Source organism: Pleurodeles waltl, chromosome 1_1 (genome assembly GCF_031143425.1).
Source record: "Pleurodeles waltl isolate 20211129_DDA chromosome 1_1, aPleWal1.hap1.20221129, whole genome shotgun sequence".
In the NCBI taxonomy this organism is placed as follows: domain Eukaryota; kingdom Metazoa; phylum Chordata; class Amphibia; order Caudata; family Salamandridae; genus Pleurodeles; species Pleurodeles waltl.
This window is the reverse complement of record NC_090436.1, coordinates 84,413,324-84,436,150: the sequence shown is the minus strand read 5'-3', so window position 1 is coordinate 84,436,150 and position 22,827 is coordinate 84,413,324. Positions and strand designations below refer to the sequence as shown.

General features: G+C 45.8%; 1 protein-coding gene across 6 annotated transcripts in view; it reads right to left on the bottom strand.

Moving 5' to 3' along the window:
* Positions 1-403: 403 nt before the first annotated feature.
* Positions 404-22,827, bottom strand: part of UBAP2 (ubiquitin associated protein 2) — a 1,102,091-nt gene continuing 1,079,667 nt past the window's right edge. For all 6 annotated transcript variants that reach the window (XM_069217098.1, XM_069217184.1, XM_069216796.1 and 3 more), the window contains 2 exons: positions 9,896-10,087; positions 404-1,556 (listed from right to left, as the gene is read on the bottom strand). In XM_069217098.1, coding sequence (XP_069073199.1) covers positions 1,461-1,556; positions 9,896-10,087 — 288 coding nt within the window. In that variant the 3' untranslated portion in view covers positions 404-1,460. The remainder of the gene's footprint in view (positions 1,557-9,895; positions 10,088-22,827) is intronic.

The window sequence follows — 22,827 nt, the reverse complement described above, 5'->3', positions numbered from 1 at the left end:
AGCAAAAAAATACCCAAACAAAAAAAGAGGGAGAGTGTGCGGCCTTGTGTCGCAAATGTGCACAACAAATGCCTCAAGACTACTTTCTGTGCACCCAGACAGACACTGCGGGGGAGGTGTATAACAAACCTTCGATGAACTAATCTTTGGCACTACCCCAGCACCAATACAGTCTGCAGAATGGTGTTCAAAATTAGGTTTTAATTTTAAAAATCAACTGTTTTCTATAGAAAAGTTTTAGAAATGCATAGTTTCGTAAAATTTACTTAGGGATCTTGCAGGTGGGCATGTTTAGTCAATGCTAATGATCATTAAAGAACATTCACTGAAGGACAATCAAGGAAAGTTACTTACTTCATGCATGTAAGCTCAAGTAGACCCAAATTGAAAACAGTAGGCAATATTTAACCTCTCAGAACTTTATTAGGTGGAGTAAGGGGGTAGAAAAATTAAAATTCTAAAACATTCATGATGTATTAGTGCAGGATAGTAAGAAAAGGTATTTTTCCCATTATGGGCGCTGTGGTATTTTTCTTTTTGTGGTCTTATGAATGCTGATATTTCAATTTTCAATTTCAGGAGTGTAGTTTGCACAGCTGAGAAGTAGGTGAGGGTTAGGAAGAAGTTTTAGACCCAATATACAAAATGGCAGGGAAAAAGGATAGACTTTTAGCTTCCAATCACAGACATTCTGTTTCCTTTGAACACCACCCTCCTCCCAAAAAAACAACAAGTAGTCTGATGTCATCTTGCTGAGGAACAAGAAAAACAAACTGTTAAAGATTTATTTCTTTTTTTAAAAAAATGTTAAAAATAAACAGGTGACGGTTCTGCGTGTGAGCGCATTAACATAACTGTGAGGCGACCACCAAGTCTTTAATAGAAGCTTCCAGATGAAGAGGGCGAAAAGAATGGGCACAAATCACAAAAAACCCTCAACATTTGAAATGATGAATTTCATGAGACAGAAATCTCGAATTTTCTGCCAGGTCTCCCGGAACTAAGTGCATTTAAATAACAGGCTATAGATTTTAAAAAGAAAAATGGCACTTTTTCCTCCTTTTGACCCAATATAAAGCCCATAGAGCTTAAAAACAACAAAAAATATTTATATATATTTATATATATATGCACTGCTGCAGATGGTCAGTCAATTTCCCCCTACAAAAAAAATGCTGCAAAATGCAGAAAACCACATTTAGGCTCTATTACATTTACAAATACATACATAAATATATTACATACAACAGCAAACCAAAAAGAAAGCGGGCAATATTCACACGTGAGAATATGTTTGCAGTTTTCTCCCCGCACAGACAATTTGGCTGATCACAGTTGTTTTCTTTTGTAAAATATACTTCTAATAAATGGTGGGTTGCAGGAATTGATGCACGCCCACTTCTTTTGAAATTCTTTTTCTTTCCACACGCGCTCTTCTGAACTTCCTTAGAGTAAAGTTTTCAATTTGTCCAGTACGGTGAACTGGCGTAGGCAGTTTTGTTGGCCTGAGACTTTTGCTGCATGGCATTCGGCTGATTGCGCTGTCCTGAAACACCCTGTGAAACAAAGTTACAAAATTTTTTATTTTAGAGGGGAATCTTGGGAAGCCACATTACCAGTAATGTTTACTTTATTGTCCGAGTAGGATCATAAACAACAAGCTACTAACCCTCAGTAAAAGTCCTTCAGGTGGAACAACTATCTTTTCGCAGATTTCTCACCTAGACTAGGAGACCACAGCAATCCCCTCTCCACCTACTTCCACCGCAAGATAGCAGACATCTACAACAGCTTCCTGACTCAGGACCATGCCCACGCCCACCACCGAAGCTCCTCCAAACCCTCACATTCGCATCCTCCTAGACAGGGGTGAGACGGCAGCTCTCATCCTCCTTGACCTGTTTTCCGCCTTCAACACCATCTCCCACCACACTCTACGGACTCACCTTCAGGATGCCAGCATCCGTGACAAGGTACTAGAATAGATCATCTCCTTCCTCTCTGACAGGACCCAAAACCCAACCCCCCCCCCCCACTTTGAGGCCACCAAGATTATCTGCGGCGTTCTGCAAGGCTCCACTCTGAGCCCCACTCTCTTCAACCTCTACATGGCCCCTAATAGCTACCATCGCCAGACACCAGCAATCAACAGTCTCATATGCCGACGACACAGCTAATCATCTCCCTCACCAACAATCCGCACACAGATCGAGTCAACTTCCACAACTGAATGGAGGCAGTTGCCACCCGGATGAAGGAGAGCTGCCTCAAACTAAATACTGAAAAAACAGAAGTCCTCGTCAACAACCTCTCAGCCTGGGACATCTCTTGGTGGCCCACTGCCCTCAGAAGCACTCCGGCCCCCATCGACCATGCCCGCAACCTCTGCTTCATCCTGGACTCAGCACTCTCGGTGAACCGTCAAGTCAGCGCAGTCTCCTCCACCTGCTTCAACACCATGCACATGCTTCGGAAGATCTTCAAATGGATCCGATCCCAATCCAAAAGAACAGTCATCCAGGCCCTCGTCAGACTACGGCAGAGCACCCTACGACGGAACCACCACCAAGGTACGGAAAAGACTGCAACGTATCCCGAACACCTGCGCACGCCTACAAAGCCCTTCACAGCGCCGAACCAGAATACCTCAACCACAGACTCCACTTCTACACACACACACCAGATAGCTCCGCTCTGCCAACCTTACCCTCAAGCAACAGCCGGAAGCTCCTACTCTCCCCACGCCGCCAAGACCTGGAGCTCCCTTCCCATCCACCTCAGATCTCCCACTCTATCGTAATTCAGAAAAGACCTAAAAACCTGGCTCTTCGTCCGATCCCCTCTGATGACTACTCACTTACTCACCACCCCCCCCAAGCGCCTGGAGACCCAAGCAGGAGACTAGCTGCGCTCTACAAGTATAGTGATTGATTGATTGGTGGCAATCTGCAGCTCTGCTTCTTGCCCATCCATCCCTAGAAGTTACGTCAGGTCAACAATATAGCTGCCACTTTTCAACGTCAAGGTCTGTTTTTCGGATATCTGTGCCAGACGCGGAGCCCTTATTAATCAGATGGTGACTGCATGCAGATCCCTAATTTGGCACCTTTTAAAATGGCCCAAAAGAGTCCATTCCACAGAATGCGGAGGAGGGGTGGGTCTGTGAGGAATCTGTGGTTAGATTATTCACCAAAAGGAGCACCACCAAAGTTATTGTTCTGATGGCTCATCTTACACCAGATTCCACACTTTGTGAATAGATATCAGAGCAGTAACTCTACACGCAGTGGGTCTGTGGAATGGCTCGGAGCAGAGAATCTTAAATGACAAAGGGCAAAGCACCTCTTTCACCTGGAAGTGCTGCTTACACCTGAGCTGGCTATCCAGGCAGGAGTGTTTCACGGAAGTGTCAAACCACACCCATTCACAGTATGGCAGATGTCGAAAAAATGCACTCTGCATGCTAACAAGGGGTAACAGCTTCTGTTGTGGTGGAAATGTGGCTGCAGGTATAGGAGACTGATTCTTAGCAAGTGAGTAACAGGTTTCTTTTATACACAGGATGATATAGCTGCACAGCTCTTCCCTTCTTTGTCACAGAAAACCACACAGACAGCTGATTAGCGACAAGAGTCTTTGGTGAGACTGAAGTAAATGCTCAAAGCCCGCTTTGGATCTACCTGATGTAGAATCGTCAGCCTTTGAAAGATGAGGTGCAGCAACGATTGGTGTTAGGGTGATAGACTGTTCAATGTGGAAAGGCATTAGAACCGCTGTCCGAGTGCTTAACACCAGCTTGTCTGAGAAGAAGGTGCTGTATGGCTACTTGACAGAGTGCTTGCAGCTCGCTTATGCGATGAGCAGCTGTGATTGCAATGAGGAACACTGTCTTCAATGTTAGCAACCTCAAAGGGCAATTGAGCCATGGCTCCAACGAGGTATACATCAGGAACGTGAGAACCAGAATGAAGTCTAACCGGAGAATCACAAAGGGTTTTGGCAGGAACATAAGGTCCGTCAACATAACAGGTGATTTAAACATGGACGACTGACTAGGCAGTTGTAAAAAGCCAGGTAGGACTGAAAACCTTTAACTGTTGTCACAGCATAGCCTTGCTGGGCTAGCAATAAGGGGGAAAGTAGAACATTAGACACCTGGGCTTTTAAGGATTGGATATGTGAGGGAGAAAACCAAATATATTTCTCCCAGCAACCTGCATAGATAGTTTTAGTCAAGGGAAACCTAGCTGCCAGAATGACATTTAGTACTTTGGGGGAGCGAGGGGATGGAAGATCGAAGGTCTTCAACTGTGGGCACTCAATCTCTTTGCATTAAGGTGCAAGCCATACAGGCTCAGATGCATACGTTTGCATTGCTGTTGTGACAGGAGATACTCTCAAAGACGCAGCCAAAATGGACAACAGATGCTCATGGCCAGCAGCTCTGGGTACTACACTTTCCTGGCCAACCCAAGAGCCACTAGGATAACTTGGGCCTCATCGTTCATAATCTTCTTCAAAACCCTGACAGGTAGAGGTGGGAAAGCATACAAGAGTCCTAAGTTCCAATCCATATATAATGTGTCTCAGAACAAAAACTGCCTTGGGAATGTCAACGTGCCAAAGTGTGGACATTGTGTTGACTTGGTGGTGGCAAGAAGTTCGAGCCAGGCCAACCCACTGAGAAAGAAAGAAAATCACTGTCACTGATCCACTGAGCAACTCCAGCTGAGCTTGGCCACCCTGGAATTTGGAGATCTTGCAGGTGGTATATGACCAGGGAGATGTACTGATGGCTCTGTTAGTTCACAAAGAACAAACACTCATAGCAGAGGACACACAACTCTATTCTGCCCTTGTTGCAGTACTACGAGGCACTGGCTTTGTCCATGAGAGCCTGCACCAATTTTCCCTTAATGGATGGGAAGAAGGCTACCCATGTCAAGTGAATCATCTGCAACTCTAACAAGCTGATCTGGAGGTAGGTTTCCACCAAAGACCAGTCATCTTATCTCCATCTCTCCCAGATTACCTCCCCAACCCACAGCCACCACTGTTTACTTGTTGCAGGCTCCTCAGACAACGGGAAGGAATCTGAAACAGTCCCTTAATCCGGCCCCTACACATTTCAGATCCCACTTCAGAGCCCACACATCCCATCTGGTGTGGTGCGCTAGTAACACCCAGGTGGCCAAAAAGCCTCAGAGTTGCTCTCAGAGACCCAGATCAGGGATTGAAACATTGCTCCTAGACTCATTGAGGTGGAGAAGGGCCTGACAGCACTGTAGGAAGCTGGCTCTCTAGACGGTGCACTAAAATGAAGCACATTTTCAAGCATAAATACTTATGCAAAGAAAAGCAGGTAGAGTACAGCGACTTACAAGACCAATCTACTGAGGTTAAGGTGGGTAGAGGGCAAGTTCCATGGCAGCACCCACAGTACACCCACAGTGGCACGGAGGTGGCTGGGAACAGAGTGCCAGCGCCAGGTGCCGAATGTGTTCCTGTGGAGATCGGTCCCTGTGAAAAAAGATGAGGGTTAGGACTGGGCGTCCTATTTGGGTGAGCCACAGCATGGGCTCAGGTCTTGGGATGCTCTGGCATGGAGGGACACCAGTGGTCCTCTTGTCGGTCCGGGGTGTCTGGATGCAAAGGGTTCTTGGACTGTTGGATACCTGATGTTGCTGGACCATTGATTGGATTCACCAAGGCCAGGGGGCTGTGAATGCAGGGGTCTCCTTGGGCAGTGGGAATCTTCATCGGATCTGGTCACGGTCAGGTGGGTCCCTCTGGATTCAGACTTCTTGCTGGTCAGGAGTGGTCAACCGAGGGTGGAATCTAGGTTGGAATCGCCAATTGTGGAAACAATGGTACAGTTTAGGGAAAGAGCACTGGTGCTGGGGCCTGGTTAGCAAGATCCCAGCACGCACTCAGTCAAGCTAACATCAATATCAGGCAAAGAGTGGTGGGGTAACCATGCCAAAAGGGTACTTTCCTACAGTCACTCCCCTGCATCCGGAGGCACCTTAGGACCACGACGACCGGCAGGTGGATCCCCTGTCCCAGAGACAACGAAAAGGCTCTGCTCATAGGTGGTGGTTCACTGGTCCTCTACGGGTCCAACTAGTATTTTGACCAACTTGGGAGATGGTGGACCCTTGCTGCAGCCACTGAAACGGACCCCTCTGTGCACTGCGACTGATGCTCTTGCCAAAGCTTGTTGGGTCTTCCTCCAAGAGAACTTCAAGCTCCTAGAACCTCCAGCACTCTACAACAACAAGTTCAGCTTCCACTCTGCAGCTGTGGTACTCCTGTTTTGTTGTGCTGCTGAGACCTCTATGCGACTCCCTGTGCCCGTTGCCAGTGGGTCTCTTGTGGGGGCTCCTACGACTTTGCCTGGCTTTCCTTCCTGCTGAAGGTCTGCCCTGACTCCCCTCAAAGGATCAAGTCACTAGGACCTTGCTGTTCCCCAAAAACCTACAATCCTTCTTGCATCAGCTATTTACATTTGCCAAGGTTTGTTGGTGGTCCTGCTGGCCACAGACCCTCCTGCAATCCAGCGACCGACATGAGACAGCTCGTGGGCAACTCCAAGAATCTCCTGCACCCCCCTGGGCTCTGCAGCTGGACATTTTCTTTCACTGTCCTGCAGGAACTTCACCTCCAAGAGGGTGGCCATTGCCTATCTGCACTGCCTGGACATCTACGAGTGGTCTGGACACTGTCGCCTTCTTTTTCAGGTTCTTCACATCTGGAATCCACCTTTGGGTTCCACAGACCTGGTCCACAGGTCGAGACAGCAGCTGGACAAACAATGCTTCCATTGATTTCAACGAGCAAATCCGATGCCACTTCATCCCTATTAACCCAGGATCCCTGGTGTAGGTACTACGCTCTTCTTGGTATCCTCAAGTGGGGGCACACTCCAACCTTCTTTGTGCCAAATGGTTTCCTCGGGGTCCACTGAAAGGGACCTGAATTCATAAAAATCCAATTGCGACAGTCCTGTGTTGGCCTATGGAACATGTGGCTTGATAACTGCACCCGGTAACCTGTGGGATTTCTAGTACTGACCTCTGGTAATTCCCTACTCTCCCAGCTCCTAGGAGCCTAACACACATACCTTGGTTCGGCACCTCCAGTCTTATACCACTTTCTTAGTATATGGTCGCCTCACACACACACACACACACACACACACAGTAGGGCCCCATGCATTTCTGTGCTTTTTCGGACTGTTGCGGAGTGTATTTTTTGTGGGTTGTCTAGATGGAGATATAGCACCAGATGGAGATATAACAACATTAATATAGTCTTTGTGTTGAAATAAAGAATACTTTATTTTTACATTTGGTGTGATTCTTTCTTGTGTAACAGTTACTGACTGACTACTGTGGCATTACAAGTGCTTTACACTCCTTCTTGATAAGCCTGAGATGCTATCCACAGCTAGCCCTAGAAAGCTTTGGTTATCTAGGCACCGAAACACTATCACTAAGGGTTGCCTGGACTCAGTATAAGGTGCCACATCATAGTTGTACACCATAAACTGAGCCAGCCTCCTACAGTTACAACTTGTGACTCGGACACTGTATGCAATGAGCATGCAGTAGGCGCGTTGCACGACTAAGCTGGCCACCTGTGGTCCCACAACCAGTGTACCCGCTCATCACCAACAAGACACTTGTGTGACTTGGCCCTATGATGAAGGGCCACACTCCTTGACTGTGCGCAGTACTTTGAGACCACCGCACCAGGCACAATACTTTGTTCCACGCTTACACCGCTGGTACCAGATGGGATCCAGCAGAAGATGTGGGCACTTATGAGGGCTCCACTCTCCAGACGTCACGGGTAAACATGTAGGTTCTTGGCGGAAGGTCTTGGATGTCCCTGACCCTTCCACCAAAGAATAGGGGCAAGCCAACAAGCCCTTGGAGAGCACACTTTGGGGTGCCACAGTGCAGCAGGCAGTTGGCCCACGCCAGCCACTATTCCAGGGCATTAATTACTCCTTGCCACAACAGCTTCCTCTGGCAATGTGCCCCAGCACAGTCCAGTATCTCTGGTCCTGCGCCCCCACATGCATATCTCTCCTTTGCTGAAGTGTGGCACCAGTAGTTAAGCTGTGGTGTGCCTCTGAAGTTGGGGGGGGAGGGAGGGTCAGAGGGTTCCTGTAGGACGCTGGCTCTCTATATGGTGCACTAAAAATAAGTACACTGTGCATAGAGACCAGTGGATCCCCAATTGGATACTAACACGCCCTTTTGTGGTAGTGTGGGTGGGCACTTAGGGTTATCAGAGGGAAGTGCAAAGCATTTGTTGTACTCACAGAGGCAATGAATGAGACCCAAATTCGAGACCAATTTAGAAAAATAAAACTTATTTTTATGAATGTTTTGAAATCAAGAACTTCATAAAAGATTAAGTACTGCTTTTGTTATTATTTCTTACAGGTAAGTGAGGAGTTAAACCCTGCGTGCCTTTTCTCACAATGAAATTCAAAGAAGGAAAGCTCAATAATGCACAAAGGTAAGTACAGTCTGTTTCAGGGTTTCACCTTCAGGGTTTAGAGATTTAGGGGCCCGAGGACCTAAGTACTTTGAGCAGTTCGGTGGGAGCGCTCTGAATTCCACCGGGAGCAGGGTGCTGGTGAGGTTGTAGCTGGGCACTGCAGAGAAGGGAGGTCTCCTGCAAACAGGCTGCAAAGGGGGACAAGTCCTAGAGCTCCCAAACAGGGGCTTGGGTCGCAAGGGGGCAAAGTTGGTTCTCCAGGTCCCTGGTCCTTCAGGTGGTGCTGCAGGGGTAGTGGAGAGCTCACAAGGGTTGGCTATCGAGTTAGAAGAGCCAACCAGAGCAACTGCGCCTCCACAGGCCTGCACTGTCAGACTAGATACATGCTTCACAGGCTCTTCTGGTGGGTGGCACACTCAGTGCAACATCCCACTAGTAGGCAGAGCTGTACCCACCCCAGGTATGTGGTGTACCTTTTTACATGGCACTCTTGGGTACAGCACCTGAACCAATCACTTAAGCGCTTCTTCTTGGCATGTGTAGAAGGGCTTGCACACTTTCCGACTGCAGTATAGTGGAAAAGTGCCTAGAGTCCTAAGGCCACGCAACAAGTTACCAAAAGCAGGAGGAAAAAGCTTCAGAGAATTCCCCTAAGAAGGGCCATATCCAACAGAGGCTCTATTTTGCAAATCAAAATAATAAAATTCTCTACGCCCAAGCTAAATTGGAACCATGAAAGCTTTACATGTTAAGTAATTCAAACTCTAACTCAAGCAAACATGTGATCCTACTAGCACATTTTTTTAAAGCTTATCAAAAACATGAACAATAGCTACTGAAGTGTATTCTGGCTGTCCAACACATGTAGAGATATTGTAAGGTTTATTCATATTAAAATTCAATAATAGACACATTTGGTTTACCGTACATTATAAATGATATCACAACTAGGCACTTGTGCAGGTTACAAGTTCCTGAAAGGAACCTAATAAAAAGGAAAGTGAAGTCAAGATCAGGCAATATAATCATTTAACAGGAATTCCTTGTTGAGACTGCAAACAAACGAGGAACTTTAGTATCCTGTACCGTGGAAACAATATACACTAGTTGATCGACCCCACTAATATTTTCACAACTGCAAAAAAAATAGTTAGAAATTACATTTTTCAAAACTAACCTATGGTAATCAAACTAGCACTGTAGGGCAGTAAAATATGTAACTGTATGAAAATACATTAAAGCAGTCCAACTTATGCACAGAAGACAGTGGGCAGTAACCTTCATAGGAACATAATACAATCCAGTCATGTCTCCAATTGTGTTCCAGATATGCCTATATCAGTGTTTTAAAGGGTAATACAAAGTCTTTTTTATTTCTCACCTGTCCATCCTGCTGTAGGTGATGATGCAGCATCTGTGAGTGAGCCTGTTGATGCGGTGGCAGGATATGAAGGAAAGGAGCTGGAGCATATCCAGCAGCAGCACCAGGATTCAAAGGGCCAGTCGATCCAAGAGCAGAAGGAAGGCTGAAAGGCGGTGGTGTGCCAGCATGAAATGCCTGCTTGTCGAATGTCTAATTAAGAAATATGTGGGAGCCAGTCAAACATTTACAGTCATTCTTTCTTTAAAATATATTTTATTAAAGTAAACCACACAAGAAATGACAAAAATTGGTTAAAGTCAAACATTCCCAAGTGCGCCATTGCATTCACTGATATACAGGATTACATTTTACATTTAGATGCAAGGAGGTAGACACGTGGAACCTCGGTACCCAGTCAGCGGTTTCAGATAGATATTTTATGTTTCGTTCCAGACAGTAAGTAAGCAACCAGTGGGCCCCATAGGAGTCTGGGAGCTGCAGGCAGTTCCTCCACATACAGCTCCAACGGCAACTGGCAATATGACATATCACATAACCAATTTCTTTGCGTCGGTGCCGCTCGGAAGCCATAACGTAGTGCCGCTTTCCTCTTTGCCAGCAGCAGTGCTATGGTCACAAATTTACACTGGATTGGATGAAAAATCTTTCATCCATCCCAGCAGGCATATCTTCGGATCAAGTTTAACCGGGTCTAAAATCATTTCAGCAAGAGCTTCTGTAACTTGTACCAATATCGGCCCACATTTACAATACCAGGTGAGATGCATAAAGTCAACTTCTGTCCCCCCTGCAACACTTAAGTTTGTCATTATCCCGTAGCCCAAATTTATATAACTTGACTGGTGTGTAGCATGTTTGATGCAGGTATTTAAGATGTATAATGTGCAAATTGCAATTCGAGGCGAGGTCACTGAGTTGGGCACAGCAATACCTCCAGTCGGCTTCCGTCAGTGCCCGCTAGCGCCTTGCTAGTGGTCTGTGTTGGAAGCTGGCTCTGCATATACTATACCAAAATGGGGTATAGTGTGCACCGAGTCCAGGGGAGTGCAGGGGTTCCCCAGAAGTAGACAATACTAATTGCTCTCCTTTGTGGCAGTGTGGTCGAGCAATTAGGCTTATCAGAGGGTAGTGCTAAGCATTTGTTGTACACGTACAGTCAAGAAATGAGACACACTCAATGACCAACTCCAGGCCAATATTTTTAAGTAGCAAAAAATATATTGTTACTTTATTACTAGAACCAAAAGATTTTGTTGCAGGTAAGTACAGTTGTAAATAGGTATCAGACATATGTATCAAATGTACTTTGTTTGGGTTTTGCAGATAAAGATGTTTACATACAACAATTTTTAATTTTAAAAGTTGACAGTGCAATTTTTCATAGGAATCAATGCAGTCCTAGGAGAGGAAAGTGCCTGATGTCAGTGTGTGTAGACTGTTTTCACTGGTATCCTGCTAATCAGGACCCCAGTGATTGTGCTCTCTCCTCCAAATGTTTGTCTTACACCCCACAATTGGCATATTGGTGTCCCCCTCTAAGTCCCTGGTAGATGGTACTTAGGTACCCAGGGCATTTGTACACCAGGGGTCTCCCACTGGCTGGAGCAAGTATTATGCCACCCATGGGGGCCCAAGCAAACTGTGCCTGCAGGCCTGCCATTTGCAGCCTGTGTGGAAACTTACCTGTGTATATCTTGTGTGTTCATACCTCTAAAGGGAGGGGAGGTATACCCGTAGTAGTCTAGTTTGGAGTGCCTATGATAAAGTACCTTTATTTTTGCAACACTGTGGTTCCTTTCATGTGTTATATGTTCCTGTGTGACTACTGTGGTATTGCAAGTGTCTTCTAGATAAGTCTTGGCTGCTCACCACAACTACCTTAGACAGCCCTGGCTGTCTAGACACTGCAACCCTAACTAATTGGGGTTTGCCTGGATCCAGGATAAGGTGTAACACCATAGGGGTCCATCACACTCTGAGCCAGCTTCCTACTGCCATTTCCTGGAAGTTTGTTAGTTGTTTCCGGATTGCAGCCAAGGTAGTCTGCTGCTGGTCCAAGCTGTATTTTCTCTACTCTCTAGATCATGCAGCTTGTCTTCCGTTTATTGTAATTGATTCCGAATTGCCTTCAAGACACCTACCTGATCGTCACCTTGAACCCCTCCTAGGGTATGGCCCAACTATCCACTGTGCCGGTATTGAGTTTGAAGTAACTGATTATGGAAGTTCTGAGCTCGTCTCAGAACACTGGGTCTAGCAAGGCAGTCGCCTTGAACCACCACACACAAAGAGGGGTGGGGGAGGAATGCAAAGTGTTGGAGGCGAGATTCTCTACTGGTTGATCCTGAATTGATACTGTGAAGCCTGGATAGGAGGAGACTTGGTTGCCTTGATAGCTGAGTTCCACCTGTTCTCGTCACAACCAGAGAACATGTCTCTGTAATTCAAGAGGTGTGTAATCATGAGTAGTGGTGAAGCACAGGGCGGTGGATGAGCCAATGATCGGTACGCTAGTACGACCACTAGAATGTTTGACAGATTCTTAGCGCCGAACAAGGTAGTTGACATCTGCTCAACAAAGGGTCCCATTCTGCCTGTGTTAATCGACTCGGATATTCCTGTAATTCGAACACTTTCTGCAGGAGCGTGCCTCAAAGTCCTCAATTTTTTGTCTGGATCACTGCCAGAACCTTCTCCATTGCCAGGCACTTGGAGCCAACTGACTGTAGCTCATCCTCAGCAGTGGATCTACATTGTTCCGCCGATGTAACCCTGGACACCTGCTTATCCAGCTTTGCCTCTAGGTGATCCATGTGGAGGTTCAGAGAATACATTTTTCCATCTATAGTTTGCCAAATGTGCTGCAAAGCTTTCAGCGTTGTTTCAAGGAAGAAAGGCTCTTGTTCTGCCGCTTCTGTTCCACTATCGAGTGTCTGATCATGCACTCTCTTTGCTGGGAACAGGGCTTAAAACATGAGAAGCTCGAGTCCTGTCCGTTTGCCCCATATTGCAAGTAGATATGTGATTGTATGTGTACTTTTACAGGTAGTGGTGTAGGCGGAGGGCTGGAAGCAATCCAGGAGGACCTCACCGCCGCCATAGTGAGAATGGAACTTGCCTATGCTTTCTTCCAACACCCTCACCTGCGCAGGCCAACTTGCCTCAACTAGCATGCACTTCGAAACACTTGATGGGAACAAACAATGCAATTCGTCTCAAGTAAGTTTACTCTCAAGTAAGTCTACTTACTACATCGACTACAGGTGGACAAACTTGGAGCTGGAAGGTTTGCAGGTCACTGATTTTGAAATATTGAAGGCTTCATTACACTTTGACGCTCACATTGGTGGCAGGTTGGGGGCAGATGCACAATGTTAATGGATTCAGATAGCCTCCCACTATACAACTTAGCTAGCTTTCTAGCTTCACTGTTCTTGAGATGAATAATTCAGAACAGTAAAGTGTGTGTAAAACACTGCCATGCTACTAATGAAGTTTAAATGTAAACAAGAGGCTGATGACGCTCTAGAAATGTAGTATTTCTTTTTTAAACATGCTTAATGTAGATTTCCCCCACTTCGGGGAGAAATTAATTTTAAGAATGAAAGAATGGGGTTAACGTAATATATATATATATATATATATATATATATATATATATATATATATATATATATATATATATATATATAATCATTAATGCTACTCTGCATAGTAATGAAAATGTCACTTACCCAGTGTACATCTGTTCGTGGCATCAGTCGCTGAAGATTCACATGTTGTGCATAGCCCGCCATCTGGTGTTGGGTCGGAGTGTTACAAGTTGTTTTTCTTCGAAGAAGTCTTTCGAGTCACGGGACCGAGTGACTCCTCCTCTGTCTCCATTGCGCATGGGCGTCGACTCCATCTTCGATTGTTTTCCCCGCAGAGGGTGAGGTAGGAGTTGTGTTGTAGTAACAGTGCCCATGCAATGGAGTGACTAAGTATGTACCTATTTAAGGTTTAAATAATATATTTACAAATGTACAAAGCTTAAGCTAACTTCCGAACTGCTACAGGCTCCCGGGGAGGCGGGTGGGCACATGTGAATCTTCAGCGACTGATGCCACGAACAGATGTACACTGGGTAAGTGACATTTTCAGTTCGATGGCATCTGTCGCTGTAGATACACATGTTGTGCATAGACTAGTAAGCAGTTATCTCCCCAAAAGCGGTGGCTCAGCCTGTAGGAGTGGAAGTAGTTTGAAATAAGGTTCTTAACACGGCTTGACATACTGTGGCTTGTTGAGCGGATAGCACGTCTACACAGTAGTGCTTGGTGAACGTGTGAGGCGTAGACCATGTGGCTGCCTTACATATTTCGTGCATTGGAATATTCCCTAGGAAGGCCATGGTAGCGCCTTTCTTTCTGGTTGAGTGTGCCCTTGGAGTAATGGGCAGTTGTCTTTTTGCTTTAAGGTAGCAGATTTGGATGCACTTAACTATCCATCTGGCTATATGCTGTTTAGATATTGGGTTTCCTGCGTGAGGTTTTTGAAATGCAATAAACAGTTGTTTAGTTTTTCTGATGTTTTTAGTTCTGTCGATGTAGTACATTAGTGCTCTTTTGATGTCTAATGTATGTAGTGCCCTTTCAGCTATGGAATCTGGCTGTGGGAAGAACACTGGTAGCTCTACCGTTTGATTTAGGTGGAACGGTGAAATAACCTTTGGCAAAAATGTAGGATTGGTCCTTAGGACTACTTTATTTTTGTGTAGTTGGATAAAAGGTTCTTGTATTGTAAACGCCTGAATTTCACTTACTCTTCTTAGAGATGTGATGGCGATGAGAAATGCAACTTTCCAGGTTAGGAATTGTATTGCGCAAGAATGCATAGGTTCAAAGGGTGGACCCATGAGTCTTGTTAAGACGATGTTGAGGTTCCATGAAGGAACGGGTGGTGTCCTTGGTGGTATAATTCTTTTGAGGCCTTCCATAAATGCTTTAATGACAGGTATCCTAAATAGTGAAGTTGAATGGGTAATCTGCAGGTATGCAGATATTGCTGCGAGGTGTATTTTAATGGAAGAGAAGGCCAGGTTCGATTTTTGTAAGTGTAGTAAGTAGCCCACTACATCCTTTGGAGATGCGTGTAATGGTTGAATTTGATTCTGATGGCAGTAGCAAACAAACCTTTTCCATTTGCTTGCATAGCAGGGTCTAGTGGATGGTCTTCTAGCTTGCCTTATGACTTTCATACATTCTTGTGTGAGGTTTAAGTGTCAGAATTCTAGGATTTCAGGAGCCAGATTGCTAGATTCAGCGATGCTGGGTTTGGATGCCTGATCTGTTGTTTGTGTTGTGTTAACAGATCTGGCCTGTTGGGCAACTTGACGTGGGGTACTACTGATAGGTCTAGCAGTGTTGTGTACCAAGGTTGCCTTGCCCATGTTGGTGCTATCAGTATGAGTTTGAGTTTGTTTTGACTCAATTTGTTTACTAGATATGGAATGAGAGGGAGAGGGGGAAAAGCGTACGCAAATATCCCTGACCAGTTCATCCATAGGGCATTGCCTTGAGACTGTTTGTGTGGGTATCTGGATGCGAAGTTTTGGCATTTTGCGTTCTCCTTTGTTGCAAATAAGTCTATTTGAGGTGTTCCCCAAAGTTTGAAGTAAGTGTTTAGAATTTGGGGGTGAATTTCCCATTCGTGGACCTGTTGGTGATCGAGAGAGATTGTCTGCAAGTTGATTCTGGATCCCTGGAATAAACTGTACTATTAGGCGAACGTGGTTGTGAATTGCCCATCGCCATATCTTTTGTGCTAGAAGGCTCAGCTGCGTTGAGTGTCCCCCCCCCTGTTTGTTTAGATAATACATTGTTGTCATGTTGTCTGTTTTGACAAGAATGTATTTGTGAGTTATGATTGGTTGGAATACTTTTAGTGCTTGAAAAACTGCTAGCAGTTCCAGGTGATTTATGTGCAGTTTTGTTTGATGTACGTCCCATTGTCCTTGTATGCTGTGTTGATCGAGGTGTGCTCCCCACCCAGTCATGGAAGCATCTGTCGTTATTACGAATTGTGGCACTGGGTCTTGGAAAGGCCGCCCTTTGTTTAAATTTATACTGTTCCACCATAGAAGCGAGAGGTATGTTTGGCGGTCTATCAACACCAGATCTAGAAGGTGACCCTGTGCTTGTGACCATTGTGATGCTAGGCACTGTTGTAAGGGACTCATGTGCAGTCTTGCGTTCGGGACAATGGCTATGCATGAGGACATCATGCCTAGGAGTTGTAATATCATTTTTGCTTGTATTCTCTGTGTTGGATACATGCGTTGTATGATCTTGTTGAAATTTTGAATTCTCTGTGGACTTGGAGTGGCTAATCCTTTTGTTGTGTCTATTATGGCTCCTAGGTATTGTTGTACTTTGCACGGCAGAATGTGTGATTTTGCATAGTTGATGGTGAAACCGAGTTTGTAGAGGTTTTGTATGACCTGATTTGTGTGGTGTGAGCACCTTGTCAGTGAGTTGGTCTTGATTAGCCAGTCGTCTAGATACGGGAATACGTGTATTTGCTGCCTTCTGATGTGTGCAGCCACTACTGCTAGACATTTTGTAAAGACTCTTGGTGCGGTTGTTAAACCAAACGGCAATACTTTGAATTGGTAATGTATTCCTTTGAATACAAACCTGAGGTATTTCCTGTGCGACTGATGTATTGGTATGTGGAAATACGCGTCTTTGAGATCTAAGGTTGTCATGTAGTCCTGTTGCTTTAGCAATGGTAACACCTCTTGTAGCGTGACCATGTGAAAGTGTTCTGATTTGATGTAGGTGTTTAGTGTTCTGAGGTCTAGGATTGGTCTCAGTGTTTTGTCCTTTTTTGGTATTAGGAAGTACAGTGAATAAACTCCTGTGTTTATTTCTGTTTCTGGTACTAGTTCTATTGCGTTCTTTTGCAATAATGCTTGAACTTCTGTTTCCAGAAGGTCTGAATGTTGTTTTGATAAATTCTGTGCTTTTGGTGGTATGTTGGGAGGGATTTGTAGAAATTCTATGCAATAACTATGTTGGATAATTGCTAAGACCCAAGTGTCTGTAGTTATTTCCTCCCATGCTTGGTAATACTGACCTATTCTTCCCCCCACTGGTGTTGTGTGGAGGGGATGAGTGACATGTGAGTCACTGCTTGGTTGTAGGGGTTTTGGGGCTTTGAAATTTTCCCCTATTCCTAGGGAATTGTCCTCTGTATTGGCCCCGAAAGCCTCCCCTCTGGTACTGTCCCTGGTAGCTGGACGGTGTTGTCTGTGAGGTGCTGGCTTGTGTGGCCTGACCCCGAAACCCCCCTCTAAAGGTTGTCTTGCGGAAGGTGCTGTAAGTGCCTCTGCTCTGCGGGGAGTAGAGTGCGCCCATGGCTTTAGCAGTGTCAGTGTCCTTTTTCAGTTTCTCAATTGCCGTGTCCACCTCTGGTCCGAACAGTTGTTTCTCATTGAATGGCATATTGAGCACTGCCTGCTGTATCTCTGGTTTAAAACCAGACGTTCGTAGCCATGCATGCCTTCTTATAGTCACAGATGTGTTAATTGTTCTCGCAGCTGTGTCCGCTGCGTCCATAGAGGAGCGTATCTGATTATTAGATATGTTTTGTCCTTCCTCAACCACCTGCTTCGCCCTCTTTTGTAGTTCCTTGGGTAGATGCTCAATGAGGTGTTGCATCTCGTCCCAATGGGCTCTGTCATAGCGCGCAAGTAGTGCTTGAGAATTAGCGATGCGCCACTGGTTTGCAGCTTGTACTGCGACTCTCTTTCCGGCTGCATCGAACTTGCGTCTCTCTTTATCTGGGGGTGGTGCATCCCCAGATGTGTGGGAGTTGGCTCTCTTGCGAGCTGCTCCTACTACGACGGAATCAGGGCCCAGGAGCTTATGATGTCCCTGAAGCTCATAACAAGCTAGTCATCTGACATTTGAGCCTGGGATGAAGGGTGCAGGTCCAGTCTTCCTTCTCAGCAAGCAGCACAGCACTCCTGTAGTATCCACATATCCAAAGGTGTAATGAATAGTTGGGTCTCAGGGTCCAGTATTTATAATTGGTGCCAGATTTGAAGTAGGAGAAGGTTCTGGAGGTTTCCACCCCCAGAGATGTTTTGAGTTTTCGGCTTTCCTGCTCTGACCACAGCTTGTCTGGAGAAATAGACTAGTGGCAAACCCTTTCTAAGTGTTCTTAGACTGAGCATTTTTGATGTGCAAGTGTGGTAGGGAAAAGCTCCTCCCCTCATCAAGTCAGAGATGGCCCATCCTGCCAATATCTATTCCCCCTTTGTCTCACTGTCTGGGAGCAATATACACATAACAGCCAGAACAGCCAATTACACCATGTCATGTGACCCAGGATACTTGCTGGAGACACCACATAGTTGGGGCACAAAAAATGCCAGCTTCCTAAAAGAGGCATTTTCAGAACTGTGATTTAAAAACCGACTTAACTATTAAAGGGGTTTTTAAATTACAATTATTTAGATAGCAAAATATGCATTCCCATTTCATCCGAATTTAAAGTTACCACTTATTACATGTAATTAAGGTAAGCCAATGTCATCTTATCGGAGAGGTAGAGCTTGGAGCAGTAAAAAACAAATGTAAGAGTTTTTTTTTTTTTTTTTTTAAAGGGTTTTTCAATACCGGGACAGGTAAAACTTGAAAGTATGTGTTTAACTTTTTAAATACACTGCACTCTACCCAATAGGCTGTTTACGGCCTACACCCTATGGGTGACATGTATTAAAAAGGAAGGTTTAGGCCTGGCAAAAGGTTTATTTTACATGATTAAAGGACAAGTTACTTACCTTCGGTAATAACTTATCTGGTAGACACAGTATCTAGTTGCAGATTCTTTACCTTAGAATTCTTACTAGGTGTCAGTCTGGATCTGGAGATTTTTCTTGAGCAGTACCCCTACGTGGTGTTAGGTGGAATCCGTCTGCTCCGGCTAGGACGTCAGTTTCTTCTCACAACTTTCCACGCCAGTGCAGAGCCATGACATAAACAGACCACTGGTGTGTCAAAAAAAAGGTGTGCGCTGAAAGGCAGTCCCTGTCCTTAGAAATCAGTTTGCAGGGAGGATAGGTGGGCCAGTAAGGAATCTGCAACTACATATTGTCTATAACAGATGAGACGTTACTGAAGGTAAGTTACTTGTCCATCTGATGTAGAAATCTTGCTGCAGATACCTTACCTCTGAATAGCTGCCTAAGCAATACCATACCCAGAGGTGGGTCTGCTAACTACTATCATACTAGAAAGTCCTGCAGGACCTAACGGGCAAAGTACCCGTCCCTATGAACCTGACCGTCTAGGGCAGTAGTGCTTGGTAACCGTGTGCAGAGGTGCCCACATTGCCGCCTGAGAGATGTCAAGGACTGGAACTCTGCAGCTTTGGATCTGGTAGAATGAGTACACAAGCTCTCAGGGGGTTGCTTCTTAGCCAGTGCGTAGCACATTTTAATGCAGAGTATGACCCATCTGGAGGTGGTTCTCTTCTGCACTGACCAAGAGTTGACCATCCACACGCAACTCTTTGGTACAATCAAGGTAGAACGCCAACACACTTTTAAAGTCCAGGGTGGAGTCTCTCCTCTTACTTAGAAGGATGTGGGGGTGCGTAAAAAAGTAGGCAAGGTGAAGAATTTGCCTAAATGAAAGGGGGTAACCACTTTTGGCAGAAAGGAGACCCTAGCATGAAGTACCACTTTGTCATGATAGATGGAAAGGAAGTGCAATTTAGATGGCGATGCCTGCAGCTAGCTCATCCTGCGCACAGATGTAATGGCCACAAGGAAGGCTGTTTTCAAACACAGAGGCCAACTGTGAAGAGGCTCGAAAAAACCGCACATCAGAAATGTCAAAACCAAATTCAAAACGTATTGGGGCATAATAAATGGGGATGGAGGAAACATGAGCAAGGCCTTTAAGGAACTTATTTACAATTGGAGACTTAAACAAGGAAGGATGATCAGTCAATCGCATAAAAAGCAGAACTGGCAGACAGATAACCTTTGAGAGTGCCCATTGCAGAGCCCTGCTGGGCCAAAGAAAGGATAAACAAGACCTCAGAAAGGGGGGTCAACAGACTTTTTGGTGCACCATGCCACAAATTTCTTCCACTGACAGGCATATATTGTTATGGTGGAGGGACACCAGGCTGCAAGGTTACATTACAGACTTTTGGGAGGAAGGTCAAAAGCTCAATCTGCTGTCACTCAATCTCCATGTAAGAAGGCAGAGACTGGACAGGTTCGGGTGGAGAACCCTCCCTTGCTGCTGTGACAGAAGAGCCACCCACAGGGGCAGTCTGACTGGAGGACTGATTGCCATGCTCAGTAGCTCAGGATACCAGACTCTTCGGTGCCCAGTCCGGAGGCACAAGGGTTACTTGGGCCCAGTGTAGGAAGCCTGCTCTCTATCTGGGGCATTAAAAAGAAGTACTCCATGCGGTGAATCCAGTGGATCCTCAATTGGTTTGTAGAGGCAAAAATAGATGGACTAATGCTCTATTTTTGTTGTAGTATGGGCTTATCAGAGGGTAGTGCTACGCATTTGTTGTACTCACAGAGGCAATAAATGAGATACACACTCAAAGAATAAATAAGAAACTAATTAAGAAAAACAACACTTCTTTTTATTTATACTTTAAACCCAAGCACTTCGTAATCAGGTAGGTAGTTCTTTAAGCATAAATACTTTTCAGTTTCAAAAAATCAACAGTGCAATTCTCGAGTTCTTCAATGTTAATCTGTGGAGGAAAACAAAGTTCAGCTAACACAGGGTTAAGAACGACTTACAAAGCCAATCTCAGGGAGTGAAGATAAGTACTGGGCACTGATCAGAACCACACCAGCAGGTCACTCCGGGCAGCGCTGTGGCAGCTGTGTGTAGGGGTGCAGTAAGGGATCAGGTGCCCAACAGTTTTCTATGGTAGTGTGGTCCTCCTGAAGACAGGCTGAGGGAATTCCTAGGAAACCAGTGGGGAACAACAAACTGGGAGATTGTAGACTTGGGGTGCTCAGGGACCTAGGTGTGCCTTTGTTCCTTTTCTCCAAGGCCCAGGGTTGATGGATACACGGGTGTCCTTAGGTGTTGGGTTTCTCCATCGGGGAGCATGGGAGTCAGAGGGACTTGTCTTCCGAAGCTGCAGGTGTCATTTGAGAGTCCAGCAGGGGGAGACCCAGGATGGACACAAGCTTAGGGAAGCCCAGAGACGACATTGGCACCAGTGCCCCAACTCAGATGGGGTGAGGGGTGATGGGTGCAGTGGTTGCTGGAGGAATAGGATTTTCTCTCACAACAAGCCTTTGATCTGAGGCTGCAGGCAACTTGGGAGAGTCCAAGAGGGGTGAAACCGAGTGGATCTGGGTTCTAGACAGATGGGAACTGGGCTAGCACCCTTGGATGGCTCCACCTCGGTCGTGGTTGCCGGGTGCAGAGGTAACTTCGGGTGTTGGGTCCTTGCTTTTCTAGGGGCTGCAGAGTCCTTTCTTGAAACTTTGTTGCAGAGCAGTTTCGCCTCTCATGGGAGTCTGAGTCTTTGTAGAAGGCAGGCAGGCAGTCCTTTTGGGTTTCTTGGAGGCTCAACTGCAGGATGAGTTGTCTTTTTCAGCAGAGTCTGTCGAGGACAGTAGGCAGGCTGGTACAGAGTCAGCTGCTTCTTTTCCACTTTTGCAGGTGCAACTCTTCCGTGTTCTTGTCTTTGCAAATAGTCAGGGTCTCAGTTCTAGGTCCCAGGGGTGCCACCTAAATTCGCAATTTAGGGGGGAATAAAGGGAGTGCCAGTTGGTAGCCAATGGGCTGCTCACCTTTAGGGTGACTACACTTTCTATGACCACTTCTGTTGGGAAGTGGGCATTACCCTAACCCTAGTGGCCTAATTCCTTCCAAATAAGATGGAGGAATTTGAAAAGTAATGCTCACTTCAGCTCGTCCACCTTAGGGGTGGAGCTGGCATGAAGAGGGCACACGTTCTATTCTGACCTACTTTTCCCGCCTGTGCCGCTACCAAAAGTCACAACGAGGGTGGGGAGGGCGGTTGGTTATCTACACTATATGGAGAGACATGGGTCTCATTACAAAGGTGGCTAGGCCTTTGAAGCTTCCCGCCCTGGAAAATCCACCCCACCTGGGTGAGATAACACACCCGCACCCAGTGCAGGCTTTTGTCTATGGCCCTGGAGAGTCTCTCTCACCTTGGGGGGGCCAGAAAAGTGTCTGTGGTGGTTGAAGTGGTCACAACAGGTCAGGCAACCCGCTAGTAGGTTTTCAGGGGGCACCTCTAAGGTGCCCTCTGGGTGAAGTTATTAATAAATTGCTCACTGGCATCCGTGAGGTTTTATTAATCTGAGATGTTTGATATCAAGCATCCCCATTGAAGGAGGCTATGGATTCACACCTATGGGTGAGGCATCCTGTTCTGAGTCCAGGCAACCGTTCGTTATAGGGTAGGAGCTCTCAAAAGGGTAGCTGTGGAGAGCGGCCAAGGCTTATCCAGGAGAGTGTAAAGCAGCTACAAATACCACAGCTCAGTCAGTGATGTACACACAGGAAAGAACCACACCAGTGTTAGAAAGGAAAATATGACTTACAAGGAGACTTATGTTCGTGACATGTAGTGCTGTAGATTCACGTGCTGTGCATAAGCTTGCCATCTAGTGTTGGGTTCGGAGTAATAGATTTTGTTTTGCTTCAAAGAAGCTTTTCAAGTCACTGGATCGAGTGACTCCTTGTCTCTGTAATACTGCACATAGGCACTGAGTCCTTTGTCAGATTGTTTCTCCACAGGCGGGAGAGTGAATTAGAGGAACTAGACAGACTAGAAAAGATTGTCATGCTTTGCATCTACATATGTACAATATTTACATATTAATAAATTGCAACGTCCACAGATGTCCAGGG